Below are 14477 nucleotides of genomic sequence, written 5' to 3' on the forward strand. Positions count from 1 at the left end.
AACGTTCCATCAGCCTGATGATTAGAGGATGTCGGTTCTGCTAGAATTAGACCCCCACCCCACCCACCACCACCACCACCACCACCACCACCACCACCACCACCACCACCACCACCACCACCGCTGAGCTGCACCGTCAAAACCTTCCTCACATTTTATTCCACCAGGTTATTTTTAGGATGAGACGTGATGCTCTGGGAGGAAGTAAGAGGAAACCTCCCGTCTCATGTATTAATGCCATCGACACCTTGAAAACAGAATTCCAGTGTCATTAACACTCCCCGTTTCATTTCTACTTCTGCAAAACTCTTTTAAAAACATGTTTGATTGGTCACGAACCTCTGTAAGAAAAATACTGAGTGTCCCAGTGCTTTAGCTGACACACACCTGACGGGTTCACCCGGCGGGTTCACCGGGCGGGTTCACCTGACGGGTTCACCGGGCGGGTTCACCTGACGGGTTCACCGGGCGGGTTCACCTGACGGGTTCACCCGGCGGGTTCACCGGGCGGGTTCACCGGGCGGGTTCACCTGGCGGGTTCACCCGACGGGTTCACCCGACGGGTTCACCCGGCGGGTTCACCTGACGGGTTCACCCGGCGGGTTCACCGGGCGGGTTCACCTGGCCTTCAGCTCTCTGGACACATCTGTTTGTGTTGCGAGAGGAGAAATCTTCTTGTGGCTTCGGACAACAAAGCGTGGCCAGGACCAGGTGAACCCAGAGGTATTGACCCATTGTGGGGTAGAGAGCAGGATGAAATGACTGACTGAGGTTTCTCTTGTTACTTTCTGTTGTATGTCGCCACCATGTGGTAGAAAACAGGAAGCGGAGCGTGGTTTCTGGAGACACTGAAAACACATTTCACTGTTAAATAAGTTTATTGACGTTGTGTCATTAATGAAAAACTACATTATCTAATAATTTCATAAGCTGAAGAAGAATTTCCCAAGTGAGACGTGACACTTTTAAAAGACGTTCTGTCCTTCTGTCGGGTCCACTGGAGGCTCATAACCGGCTCAGATGTTCCTCAGTGGGGTCGGTGTGTTGGCCTCCTCCGGTGATGATCTCTGCGTCGCTCTGTAAGACCAGAAACACAACATCTAAGGCCTTCCGCCAGGCGTCCTGCTTCACACTCAAATTATCGTAGATCTGCACGGCCGGCGGCTCCTCGGGTTTCATCACTTCCTCTCTTTCACCCTCCAGAAGGAGTTGGCAGAACTTTGGAGCCGAGCTTTGCTGTTGGTCGCGATTCTGGAGCTGCTGAGTCACCAGAGTCCTGGCCTGGACTCCTGAGACCCTCCCTGTGTTGACCATCACAGTGGAGAGGTAGTCCATCAAGCCCTCTGCCATGAGCGGGAACACGACGGCCCTGAACCGAGCGCCGGCCGTCCCGTCGTCCTGCTTCAGCAGCTGATGAACACAAAGCATTTCTGTCCTTCCGGCTCCAGGCAGCAGGACTCTGTCCTTCAGAGCGTAGTGGAACCTGTGAGCACAGGCCCAGAACCGGTCCTCCAGCGCCAGCAGCTTGCCAGGCAGGTAGCTGGTCAGGATGACGGTGACCAGGCTGCCGCTCCCACCGGGGCAGATATTCACCGCTGCCGCAGGCTTCCCGTGGCGGCCGCTCAGATCTCTCCAGATCCTGACCGTCACCCCGGAGCCCACGCACTGCTGACTCAGCTGGGTGGCGTACGCCACCGCAACAGCTCCAGTTACATCTGCAAACGTCCTCAAAGTGGAAACCTTCACCTTCTCCACCACCAGGATCTGATGCCTCCAGCAGAACTCAACCATCGATTCACAAGCGAAGCCACTGATGAGCACCAGGTTCACGTCCAGGCTCAACAGGAGAGAGCCGACTCTCTCCATCCACCCGTCTTCTCTGCTTGAACCGGACAGACGGTCGCTCACTCGCCGAGTTCCTCTCAGTCTGTGGAAGCCCAGGTGGCGAAAGTCATCTGATAAATCTCCAGTGATGAGAGCAACTTGCAGGCTTTTCTCTTTTGTCTGCTGAGCAAGCAGAGCTTGTTCTGCAGACAAAAGAACGACGCAGCCTTGAACGACACAGGCCTGGTGCTCCGGCAACCCGGGGACGAGACACGTCACCACGTCAGTCACATCAAACATCGGACGGTCAACGTCTTCCTGAGCAGCTTCTGACTGCATCTGAATGGCTTCCATGACGAGCTTCATTGATTGGTCACAGCCGTGGCTCAATCCCTGAGCAACGGCCGCCAGCTCGGGAATCTTGGGCTCGGGAAGCTCGGGAAGCTCTGGAAGCTCGGGAAGCTCGGGAAGCTCGGGAAGCTCGGGAAGCTCGGGAAGATTGGGCTCGGGAAGCTCTGGAAGCTCGGGAAGATTGGGCTCGGGAAGCTCTGGAAGCTCGGGAAGCTCTGGAAGCTCGGGAAGATTGGGCTTGGGAAGCTCGGGAAGCTCGGGAAGCTCTGGAAGCTCTGGAAGCTCGGGAAGCTCGGGCTCGGGGGTTTGAGTTACTTTTGAGGCACTTCTACAATTAATTTCACAAAAATGTCTGCTGAGCTTTACTTTTCTTTGCCCACTGAAGTTCAGCGTCTTCCTGCCGACCTGTGGAGCCTCTGTGGCGAGTTTCTCCGGGAGCCGCAGTCCTGAACCCTCAGACGCTGCAGTGCAACAAGCAGAAACAGCCTCCATGGAGACTGTGCTCCTCCTGCAGACGTCCCTGCATAAGTCCAGCCCCTCATTCATGGCTGACATTATGTGTGAGGCTGGAATCCCTATCTGCAGACAGTGCAGAGCCGCACGGCTCCACGCCCCCGTCAGGAACAGCAGGCATCCCGACCCGGTGTGGTAGACCTTCTGGTGGGCCTGGAGAGTCTCCTGGACCAGCTGAGCCACTGGGCAGCTCAGCTCCAGGTTTTCAAGGATCCTATAACTCGAACACACGAGAGCCGACTCCCCAGTTGTGTCATCGTGGATAAACTTGAAGCTCTTCCAGGGACCCAAAGAGGAACGGGAGGCTTCTGCCAGCGCTGAAAGCTTTTGCAGGCCAGCATGTTGTCCTTTATGTAAAATGGTGCTTTCCAGCATGATTCAAGGAACCTGAATAGCAAAAGGACAAGAAACATTAGGTTGTGCTCAGTTTTAAGTTGTAAAAGTCTTTATATATATATATATATATATATATATATATATATATGTCATCCACTTATAATGAAACATGGCCACAGTAATAAGCAGCAGAGGACCATGACATCAGCAGTACAATCTCATTAAATATAAAAAGGTTCCAACTGTATGCAGTGCAAACAAAAACAAAGCTCAAGAAAAAACAAACAAACTATGAAATGTTGAATGAGTAGATGTGAAGGTTAAAGCCATCAAATCTGAGTTCTTAGGCTTTTTACCTGAACATCATCAGACAAACTAAAATGTTCAACATTAGAAATGGAATGTGAAATATTGTCATAAAAAAGCATTAATGAGACGTAAACCCTGTGTTTTGGGTGATTAGGAGTGTAAATCCAGAATATAAACAGCTCGAAGCTCCTGATATTTTCAGAAAAATACAGTAATGTCTTTTATTAAACTGTTTACAATAATGTGCTAACAGCTAAGCTAACCGTCTGAAAACAAAACTTCTAAACACCTGAGATCAATAAGATGAGCGGAACGAGCTGATGTCATGCGCCGTGACGTCATAAACCAAGAAACACATTGATTTACCTTCATTTGAAGACGTTTAAAATGTTTTTAAGAAGCTTCATCCGGCTCTCCCTGCTGCACATATTATCTGCACTGCGCATGCGTGAAGCCGACTGGTCGCCTAGCGACAACGAGCAGTTCAGATGATTGGTGACGGACAAGATGCCCCGCCCACTCAGCGTTGTGATTGACTGTTGTTTGATTTCTGTGATTCTGATTGGCTCGTTGTCTGTTGACGGGAAAGAGAAGAGCCGTCTGCTTTGTTGACATCAAACTTTGAAAATGGTAAGAAAAAGTATTTAACTGTTTCACAAACTGCACGCCGAGTTAAAGTTGTAGTGTGTGTCGTTTTATCGGCTGAGTTTAGTGTGAAAACCTGCTTCTCTCCGGGACGTTGAGCAGCAGTTAGTTCACTTAGCATGATGCTAACCGTCGAGCTAACAAACGAGTTAGTTTTTCTACTTTTAAGCGACATAAATGTGAATCCTGGTTTCAGGCTTCGAGCTTCAGAAAACCAGCAGCTTCTGCCAGCCAGAGGAAGAAGTCCGGTGTTAAAATGGAGCTGACTGAGGAGCAGAAACAAGAAGTTAAAGAAGCTTTCGACCTGTTTGACACGGATGGGAGAGGAGTCATCGACGTGAAGGAGCTGAAGGTGGAGCTGCCTTTAGTTTATTACATTATTTCACTGGATTTAAAATCATTCTACCCGCTTTAACATTATTTAACCTGCTTTAACAGGCTTAACCTGCCCTAACCTGGTTTAAGATAGCTTGCTTTAGCATAGCCTGGTCTAGATAACCTGGTTTGACATAGCCTGCTTCGTCCCGCCTCAGGTGGCCATGAGAGCTCTGGGGTTTGAACCGAAGAAAGAAGAAATCAAGAAGATGATCTCAGACGTGGACAAAGAAAACTCTGGAACTATTGAGTTTGAAGACTTCCTGAACATCATGACTCTGAAAATGGTGAGAAAAGTTCAGGAACCGTTCCACTGAATGTTTTTTATTTTGACCTGCCCTCCATCATCCACAACATTTCAATCACAAGAAATGGAAGTGAGCCCGCTCGGCCCGCTCGGCCCGCTCAGCCCGCTCAGCCCGCTCGGCCCGAGTTCTGGGAAAAGTTCTTCTGTGTTTTCTAAAGTAAGAAATAAGAATCAGTTTCATCGTGATGGGCAGTCCACCTCTAAATGACAGTGAGAAGCTGAAGGAATCCACATTTGACAAGTTAAACCCTAAATTGTTGTTTCTTCTCCTTTTAAAGGAAACACATTGATCTAAAAGTTAAACATCAAAATTTATTGAATTTAGCTTCACGTTGCTCAACTAATGGACTTTAACAGTAAAATGACCAAACAGCTCCACCTGTGACTTTCCTCATTCTGACCTGCAGGATTTACTGCCAATGTACTTTCGACATCTGAGCAAGAAGTAATCTGATCCTCCTGTTCAGTGCTGACTGTACTCTAATTACATCGTGTTTTTAAACAGTATTTGAGTTTCTGGAGACAATCAGCTCATGGATAAACATTTCAGTGATTATTTAGGGTATTGGTTGTGTTCAACATGTCTTTGTGCCACTTTCACCACATCACATGTCGGCTGACGCTCCCAGAGTGAAAAAGACTCCAAAGAAGAGATCCTGAAAGCGTTCCGGCTGTTCGACGACGACTGCACGGGAAAGATCTCCTTCAAGAACCTGAAGAGAGTCGCCAAGGAGCTGGGAGAGAACCTGACGGACGAAGAGCTGGAGGTACGCTGCTGCTGGCCCTGGGGCTTCACCCTCGCTCAGCTGATCATTCACCCTCGCTCAGCTGATCATTCACCCTCGCTCAGCTGATCATTCACCCTCTCTCAGCTGATTATTCACCCTCTCTCAGCTGATTATTCACCCTCGCTCAGCTGATTATTCACCCTCTCTCAGCTGATTATTCACCCTCTCTCAGCTGATTATTCACCCTCGCTCAGCTGATTATTCACCCTCGCTCAGCTGATTATTCACCCTCTCTCAGCTGATTATTCACCCTCTCTCAGCTGATTATTCACCCTCTCTCAGCTGATTATCCACCCTCTCTCAGCTGATTATTCACCCTCGCTCAGCTGATCTCTATGAGGAGCCTGTCTCCTCTGCTTGTATGGGACATTTTTCTCAATTTTGGGGGATTAATTCAGAAACGGTTGGTCATTAACGTCCCAAAATGGATTGCTCCTCCTCCTGCGTGTCACTTCTACTACTCCGTCGCTGGAGTCCTCACCACTGCACTACTGCTCATTTTATTGTCTCACAACTACAGGGTCAGTATTGATGTGCTCTCTACTGCCACCTGCTGGCAAGGGACGGTGCGTACATTTCTTGATCAGCCAACACCATCATGTCACTGCTACAGACATTTTTGAACCACATAAATGAAATTGCACAATTTTCCACGGCACACCTGACTAGGGATGGGAATCAAAAGCCGGTTCTGACTGAGAACCGGTTCCAGTTGATCAATTCCATGAGAATCGTGCACCTTAAATGTGTTTGATTCTTCTTAACGATTCATTTCCAGCACGACGTCAAGTCGCGTTGTGGTACGTAGCATGACGTAGCATGACGTAGCATTACGTCACACTCTGTGACGCAGAGCTCCTCCAACCAGGAGAAAAGATGGAGGAAGAAGGTCTGAAGAGGGAGACCATAAAGGACTAGATAATAGGACACGGTAATACATGTTCCTCTCCCCACGTCCTGAATCCACAGCCTGTCCTCACAGCCTGTCCCCACAGCCTGTCCCCACAGCCTGTCCCCACAGCCTGTCCTCACAGCCTGTCCCCACAGCCTGTCCTCACAGCCACAAGGTCCAGTTAAATTAAAAAAAAGGTCTCGGTGCAAATCCCCGCAGGAGACTTTCTGTGTGGAGTTTTCATGTTCTCTCTCTCTGTGTGCTGGTTCTACTCCGGTACTCCGGGTTACTCTGATAGTCAGAACAACCTGCACCGTGGCTCCCTGAGCTACACCCCCGGCCTCCATCACCTCCTCCTGAGCTACACCCCGGCCTCCATCACCTCCCCAGAGCGCTGCACTGTGTGGCTGCTGAAGACGTCCATTTGGTGACGAAATGTCCTGTCGGAGGACTAATGAGGGACTTTTAATAAATTAACTTCGTCAGTCTGTCCCGTGTAGTGAATGTCTGCTCCAACGAGCCGACAGCGTAGACATATGCTAGTAGATCTTCACCGTTTGTGTGAGCCTCTAGTTTTCACACCAGATACAGTAACAAACGATCTACTAGAGTACTACTGTGTAGACATACACAATCTAGTAGAGTCTACCACTGTATGTCTATGTATGAGATCATTCTGTGTTGAATATCCCCTCAAAAAAAGCACCAACACAATATGAACACAGCATTCCCTGCAGACCGAGAACGAGTTCCTCCTGCTACGTCACTTCACATTCCTCTCCAGGCTCCGCCTCCCAGAGAAGGTTAACTTATCTACAGCGCAAAATTTGAAAAAGTGTAAATTCCAGGGGGCATCGAAGGCAAATACACATTGACTGTTCTTTTTAAGGGAAAAATTATAATTCAAGTTTCATGTTTGGAAAAATAAAATTGTTCCTTTTGGAGCAGAAGATTGTAAAACTATGTTTTTCCCCTCAAACAAAATATTTAGGAATCGTTAGAAGAATTGATCAAATCTTATCAATTCCCACCCCGAGTAATCTACCTGTTCATTCTCCTTTAAAAAAAAAAAAAAAAAGATAAAGAATTCAATTGTTAAACAGAATTGAAAATGAAATCGGAATCGGAAAAATCGTATCAATTCCCATCCGCACACCGGACGATCTCTCGCGGCACACCGGACGATCTCTCGGGGCACACCGGGCGATCTCTCGCGGCACACCGGACGATCTCTCGCGGCACACCGGACGATCTCTCGCGGCACACCGGACGATCTCTCGCGGCACACCGGACGATCTCTCGCGGCACACCGGACGATCTCTCGCGGCACACCGGACGATCTCTCGGGGCACACCGGGCGATCTCTCGCGGCACACCGGACGATCTCTCGCGGCACACCGGACGATCTCTCGCGGCACACCGGACGATCTCTCGGGGCACACCGGACGATCTCTCGCGGCACACCGGACGATCTCTCGGGGCACACCGGACGATCTCTCGGGGCACACCGGACGATCTCTCGCGGCACACCGGACGATCTCTCGGGGCACACCGGACGATCTCGCAGCATGGGGGTTGAAAATCACTGTTAGAGCTCAACCACATTCTGAATGTAATGAGCATGAAAGTGTGAACTCAAGATAAACCTGAAAAGGTTTTAAAGTTATTAAACCGTTTATTCTGAGTTTATTTTACTGACGTGACAACGTTGGTAGATTTAGTTTTCTGCATCTTTTTTCAGATTATGGATCAATGTATTGATAATCTATTGGATTTTATGATCAGAGCAGAGAAACATCTGAACAGGACCGACGGTCTAATGAAACATGAGGACGGGATGGTGATGAATCTAACCGTCAGGGAGGGTTGATTCTGCTCCTGGTGACTGTGGTTGTGGTTCTGAAGGAGATGATCCAGGAGGCGGACCGGGACGGAGACGGTGAGGTCAACGAGCAGGAGTTCTTGAGGATCATGAAGAAGACCAACCTGTACTGATGGAACCCGGCGTTTTGTCGTTCAGGTGTTGCTCCTCAGTAAGATGATCTTTTTCTTGTATGTAAATATTTGAACGTTCTGTATCTTTGCACAGATTTTTCTACATCGAAACAAATAAATGTATTTGATGACCGTTGATCCTTTGGAGTGACGTGTGTCAACAAGCTGAAGTCTGCTTATCTTTATATCTGGTGTGGAAACAGCAGCTTGACATTAATCCAGCAGACGGAGAGTCTGATGACTCTGCTGAGTCATGTTTCTGTGCACAGGATGACAAACAGTAAAAGTCACTTTCACCTCTGCAGGAGAGACGCTCCAGAGAGCAGAACCTGCTCAAAATAAACAGGATATGGCGCTGACGTGTTTTCCGAACCCTCATATTGAGGATGCTGCCGCCGCTTGTGAGAGTCGACATTATCAGGTGGAAAGTATGAAACCTCTCATCATATATCCTTTAAAAACAAACAGGAAACTTCGGAGGTGAATATGAAGCCACACTAAACCAAGAGATCCTCTGATGGTACGAAGCTTTTCTCAGCTGAAGTTCAAACTGAAATAAACTAGAGCTACACTCGGTAGAGCGCAGACGAGTTAGCTTCACCAGCATGATAGCCATTAGCTCATATCGATGCTAACCAGCTTGTCAGGTGGCTACATCACTGTGAAACACTGCGCAGGGAGCGTCTCCATGGCAACAGATGCTGATCTCCTTTGATCTCCCCGATGAGGTGCCTCTCAGCCACTTTGTATGGAACTTTCTTCAGCAGTGTTTTGGGATTTATTCAGAAACGTTTAGTTGTTAACGTCCCAGAACCGAATGCATCGCTCCTCCAGCGAGGACTAATCTTCCCTGAAGAGTTCATGCAATTCAGCTGGGTCGTTTCTTTTCAAGGTGAATTTCTTCAAAACTACATTAAAGGACTTTAAATTGAAAAAGTATAAAATCCACAGTGAAGAGCAGAGTTGAGTGGATCTACTCCAACCACCAGGGGGAGTAAAACCTCCACCCAACCTCCATCATGTTCACCTTCCAGACTCAACCTGGTTCTGAGGCCTTCCTCACTTTGGTCCAATCGACACAATGGAGACATCTACTGAGGAAGACTCCACAATGTCACCCTACTCTTCATCAGTGACCTGACACTGTGGAGGACTCCTACTCTTCATCACTGACCTGACACTGTGGAGGACTCCTACTCTTCATAACTGACCTGACACTGTGGAGGACTCCTACTCTTCATCACTGACCTGACACTGTGGAGGACTCCTACTCTTCATCACTGACCTGACACTGTGGAGGACTCCTGCTCTTCATCACTGACCTGACACTGTGGAGGACTCCTACTCTTCATCACTGACCTGACACTGTGGAGGACTCCTACTCTTCATCACTGACCTGACACTGTGGAGGACTCCTACTCTTCATCACTGACCTGACACTGTGGAGGACTCCACAGTCCAGTGGATGTCCTCAGGTAGACTGGAGTTTCAGTACCAGGCAGGAAGCCTTCATCCTCCTCATCCTCACCACGACATGCAGAAAGGCGCTGGATCGTCAGCAGGAGAACAAACGAACAATAAATGTCAGTGAAGCAGAGTTCTGACCTCTTGAGCTCGACAGGAAGTTCTTCTGGACTTCCTGTAGCTTCTTCTTTTTAATGTTCAATACAAACAGCAGATGAAGATGTCACATAAAACCACACCTGCCTGAACTTTAATCAACCAAATAGAAATCACATGATATCCTACAAGTATGGAGGGACACAGACACCCCCCTGTCCTTCCAAACACTCCGACACCATTTACAGTAAAGCGCTCCAGCGTCTCCATCTTCTCAGGAACACTTCAACATCAGTACAAAGATTCTAACAGTGGTTTACCGGTCACTCAGGATCCATTCTCACCTTCAGTATCACATCTTGGTACAACTTCCTCACCAGCAAACAAAATAAAAGTTCTCACACGTCAGCGACCAGCCAGCAAAAGAGCTGGTTCAACACAAACTCCACTGTCCCACCTGTAAGAGCGCTCTGTGATCAGGAACCCCCACCCCCCCACCCCCCCTTCACCCTCCTCCCATCAGGCAGAATGAGCGCTCTGTGATCAGGAACCCCCACCCCCCCCACCCCCCATTCACCCTCCTCCCATCAGGCAGAAGATACAAAGTCCCACTGGCCAGAAAAAACATGTACAAAAGATCCTTCCTTCTGCAGAACCCCCCCCCCCCCCCCGCCCCCCGTCCCCCCCGCCCTTTCCCTTTATTTTAAGTTATGTTGTAATATTGTCTTTTATCAGTGTTTTTGTTCTTAATGGCTTTTATGTGTGTTATGCAATTTTGAGCACTGACAATAAAATTCTATCTATTTATGTATCTAATGTACCATAATACATATAAGTAAAGTCACACACACACACACACACACACACACACACACACACACACACACACACACACACACACACACACACACACACACACACACACACACACACACACACACACACACACACACACACACACACACACACACACACACACACACGGTTGAACTCCTCAGGTCCATGTCTGGTCCTGAAGATGAAGACGAGTTGTTGTGAGACGTTGGATCAGGTCTGAGACAGAGGTTAGTTTCGAGGTGATGATGACGAGCAGCTGAACCTCCAGGACCTGATGAAGAAGAAGTTCTGCTGCTCTGGACGTGTTTCCTGTCACACTGTTCCTCACAAGACTCCACCTCTTCAGACATGAAGAGTCATCTTTCTGTTGCTGCTGTCGGACCCGTTCTATTACAAACTCAAGCTGGACAGTTTTATGTAACTTTCCTTCTGAGGCACATTTGTTTACTTCCTGTTGTTGTGTAGTTTACTTCCTCCTCCCACTGGCAGTACTATGATTTCCGACACTGCGGTGAAGGTTTGTGTATTTCCAGGTTGCCAGAGGAGTGGGCGGGGTTAAGACAGCGTGATGAAGAGGGCCGCCCAGGGAGGTTCTCAGTCAGTGAGGGAAGCCAGCCTGCTTGATGTTACGGTAAGTGTGCAGGAAGAGAAGGTGGAGGTGTGGGTGGGGGTGGGGGTGGGGGGCGGAGCCTCCTGCAGTCCCGCTGTGTTCACAGTTCATCAGTTCAACAACCAGGATTTAAAGGCACTCCAGGTCGTTACCCAGGGGAAATGGACGGAGGAGAGTGAAGGTGGACCTGCTGGCTGATTCCTCACTGATCTGGTGAATTTAAATCAGAGAATCTCTGAACTCTGGTAGAATCCAGGCTGCAAGAGAATCAAGACCTTTATGGAGCAGAGCAGAGACTTCCACCGTCCTCTTGCTCTTCAATAGCTTCTGCAATAATAAAGTGAAGAAGACATGGGCCTCTTCCTGTTTCCTCCTCCAGCCATCAAAACGGCAGCTTTTTACCCAGAATGCCTTTCCTGCAGGAACCAGGACTCGAACCCTCAAACAGACCGAGTGTTGGTCTGTGACTGATTCAGGATTTCATTCACTTCATGAAGTCAGTCTGGCATGAGAACCTTTAGTTACAGTTACTCCTCATTACAACTCAAATGATCTGTTCTCTCTCCACTGAAGAAAAGTGTGTTTCCACTAGAAATCCTCCCAAAGTGTCTTCAGTGAATAATCTGAGAAATAATCTGGATGGACTGGATTCCTCCAGGTGAAGGAAGCAGAAAGACTCCAGAGTGGTGGTTCTAGAATTAATAATCAGTTCAGTCACAGGGTGAAGAGATTCAATATCTAGAATCTAGTTTGTTTACAGGAAGAACAGAGCAGCTCCACCTTGCAGCTCCACCTTGCAGCTCCACCTTGCAGCTCCACCTTGCAGCTGCTCTCCATTTATTCCCGTTGAAGCAGCTGAAGGCGCTTTAAGAGTCGGACATCAGGAAAGATGAAGAAACGTACAACACTAGAATTGACCTATAGAAGATAGAACCAGCCTCGTACCACTGCAGCGCCTCTTGGCACAGTGACGGTGAACACTGTCTTCAGAAGGGCTGGTTGGTGTTCTGGTGACACGTCTTTAACCTTTACTGAGTTCATAGTACTTTAGTACTCTTCAGCCAAACACTCCTCAGGAACTACTTTGTGAGGACGGCTTGTTAGAACCACGCCTGTTGGAACGGTGTCTGTTAGAACCACGTCTGCTAGAACCACACCTGTTAGAACCACGTCTGTTAGAACCACGTCTGTTAGAACGGCGTCTGTTAGAACGGTGTCTGTTAGAACGGCGTCTGTTAGAACGGTGTCTGTTAGAACGGTGTCTGTTAGAACGGTGTCTGTTAGAACCACGTCTGTTAGAACGGTGTCTGTTAGAACGGCGTCTGTTAGAACGGTGTCTGTTAGAACGGTGTCTGTTAGAACCACACCTGTTAGAACGGTGTCTGTTAGAACGGCGCCTGTTAGAACCACACCTGTTAGAACGGCGTCTGTTAGAACGGCGTCTGTTAGAACGGCGTCTGTTAGAACTGCGCCTGTAAGAACTGCGCCTGTTAGAACCATGTCTGTTAGAACGGCGTCTGTTAGAACCACGTCTGTTAGAACACATTGTGGTGATGTGATGAAGGTATTGAAAGCAGTGAGGTCGTCTCTTGAATTCATCTCAACCTGCAGTTGATGGAGAAAGACTCCGAGATGTTGGGTTTCTAAAGCAGCTCCTGGTGGAGGACGCTTCAGTCCAGATGGGATTCACTGAGTCAGAGCTTCTCCAGGTGAGATTACCTGAGAGGACGAGGAGGACGAGGAGGACGAGGAGGACGAGGCTCCTGATAGCAAAACAATCACAGTCACTTCAACTGAAACTAGAGGAATCTGAGAAGATGGAAACCAGTACGACCAGCAAGAGATCTAAACCCCTGCTTCCTTTTTTTAAAGTATGGCGTCACGAACAGCAGCTTCAGCTGTGAGAGTACTCGTCTGTTCTCTAGGAATACTACTATGGTATCAGTTAAATTATACTCATATGTTGTATGGTACATTAGATGGATGGATGGATGGATAGACAGATATACACTGTGTGCGTGTGCGTTTAACATTGTGTGTGTGTGTAACACTGTGTGTGCGTGCGTGCAACACTGTGCGTGTGTGTGTAACACTGTGTGTGTGTGTGTGCGTGCGTGTGTGTGTGCAACACTGTGTGTAACACTGTGTGTGTGTGTGTGTGTGTGTGTGTGTGTGCAACACTGTGTGCAACACTGTGTGTAACACTGTGTGCGTGTGCGTTTAACATTGTGTGTGTGTGTAACACTGTGTGTGTGCGTGCGTGTGTGTGTGCAACACTGTGTGTAACACTGTGTGTGTGTGTGTGTGTGTGTGTGTGTGTGTGTGTGTGTGTGTGTGTGTGTGTGTGTGTGTGTGTGTGTGTGTGTGTGTGTGTAACACTGTGTCTGACCACAAAGAGACGACTGTCCTCTTAACCTAGTTACTCATCACAACACACTTTATCAGACGGAGAGGAGGAAGAGGAGGAAGAGGAGGAGGAGGAGCAGTATTACCACCGTTGATGTAGAGCTGATGTAGAATGTAGTATTCGTCCTCAGAGTGGTGGGGAGATGAATACTGCAGTACTGCAGTACTCTGAACTGACGGATATTTCCTGTTTCTTTTCTCTTATGAAGCTGATTCACATTCAAACCTGCTGAAACTGGTGAAGCTCAAACAAAGAGAAACACAACATGGGAGAACTGACTCAGAACCACTGACATGATCTGGACTTCAGAAGAAGATTTCAAATCTAGATTCAAGATTATACTTTAAAATCAAGGACTCAAATGAAGAACTTTTGAAACAAGCCAAATTATCTGTTGTGTCTAAAAATAAGATTTAAAATCTTGGTTAGTATCTAATCATTAACAGTGTTGGTATAAAACTACGAAGTCGTCTCTTCAAAATCTCAAATCACGTGTAAATAAAGAGGGTGTGGTGGTGGTTAGGGTAGAAGCTGCCTGGGGTGGTGGTTAGGGTAGAAGCTGCCTGGGGTGGTGGTTAGGGTAGAAGCTGCCTGAGGTGGTGGTTAGGGTAGAAGCTGCCTGGGGTGGTGGTTAGGGTAGAAGCTGCCTGGGGTGGTGGTTAGGGTAGAAGCTGCCTGGGGTGGTGGTTAGGGTAGAAGCATTATGTGGTGGTGGTTAGGGTAGAAGC

General features: G+C 48.2%; 2 protein-coding genes across 4 annotated transcripts in view; one reads left to right on the forward strand and one right to left on the reverse strand.

Moving 5' to 3' along the window:
• Positions 1-862: 862 nt before the first annotated feature.
• Positions 863-14477, reverse strand: part of bbs12 (Bardet-Biedl syndrome 12) — a 47536-nt gene continuing 33921 nt past the window's right edge. The window contains exons 1-2 of one of the 2 annotated variants that reach the window (XM_080466266.1): positions 3700-3773; positions 863-3075 (exon numbers count right to left, since the gene is read on the reverse strand). In XM_080466266.1, the coding sequence (XP_080322392.1) occupies positions 1006-3063 (2058 nt within the window). In that variant the 5' untranslated portion in view covers positions 3064-3075; positions 3700-3773 and the 3' untranslated portion in view covers positions 863-1005. Of the gene's footprint in view, positions 3076-3699; positions 3774-14477 lie in introns of those variants that run through there. The other variant, XM_080466267.1, reaches the window with a different exon arrangement.
• cetn4 (centrin 4) lies at positions 3888-10059 on the forward strand. Of its 2 annotated transcripts, XM_080466304.1 has the most exons (6): positions 3888-3963; positions 4175-4330; positions 4512-4640; positions 5290-5427; positions 8246-8373; positions 8641-10059. In XM_080466304.1, exons 1-5 carry the CDS (start codon positions 3961-3963, stop codon positions 8333-8335), a joined length of 516 nt encoding a protein of 171 aa, XP_080322430.1. In that variant the 5' UTR covers positions 3888-3960; the 3' UTR covers positions 8336-8373; positions 8641-10059. The 2 variants fall into 2 exon arrangements, with proteins under 2 accessions (XP_080322430.1, XP_080322429.1); XM_080466303.1 differs by lacking the exon at positions 8641-10059 and having other exon boundaries at positions 8246-8503.

The sequence above is a fragment of the Lipophrys pholis genome (assembly GCF_963383615.2).
Source record: "Lipophrys pholis genome assembly, chromosome: 6".
Classification (NCBI taxonomy): Eukaryota; Metazoa; Chordata; class Actinopteri; order Blenniiformes; family Blenniidae; genus Lipophrys; species Lipophrys pholis.

Excerpts from the sequence above, each read along its gene's own strand:
- cetn4 (XM_080466304.1), top strand. Across the intron at positions 4,641-5,289 it reads ACATCATGACTCTGAAAATG|AGTGAAAAAGACTCCAAAGA; the intron begins GTGAGAAAAGTT and ends TGACGCTCCCAG. Across the intron at positions 5,428-8,245 it reads TGACGGACGAAGAGCTGGAG|GAGATGATCCAGGAGGCGGA; the intron begins GTACGCTGCTGC and ends GTGGTTCTGAAG.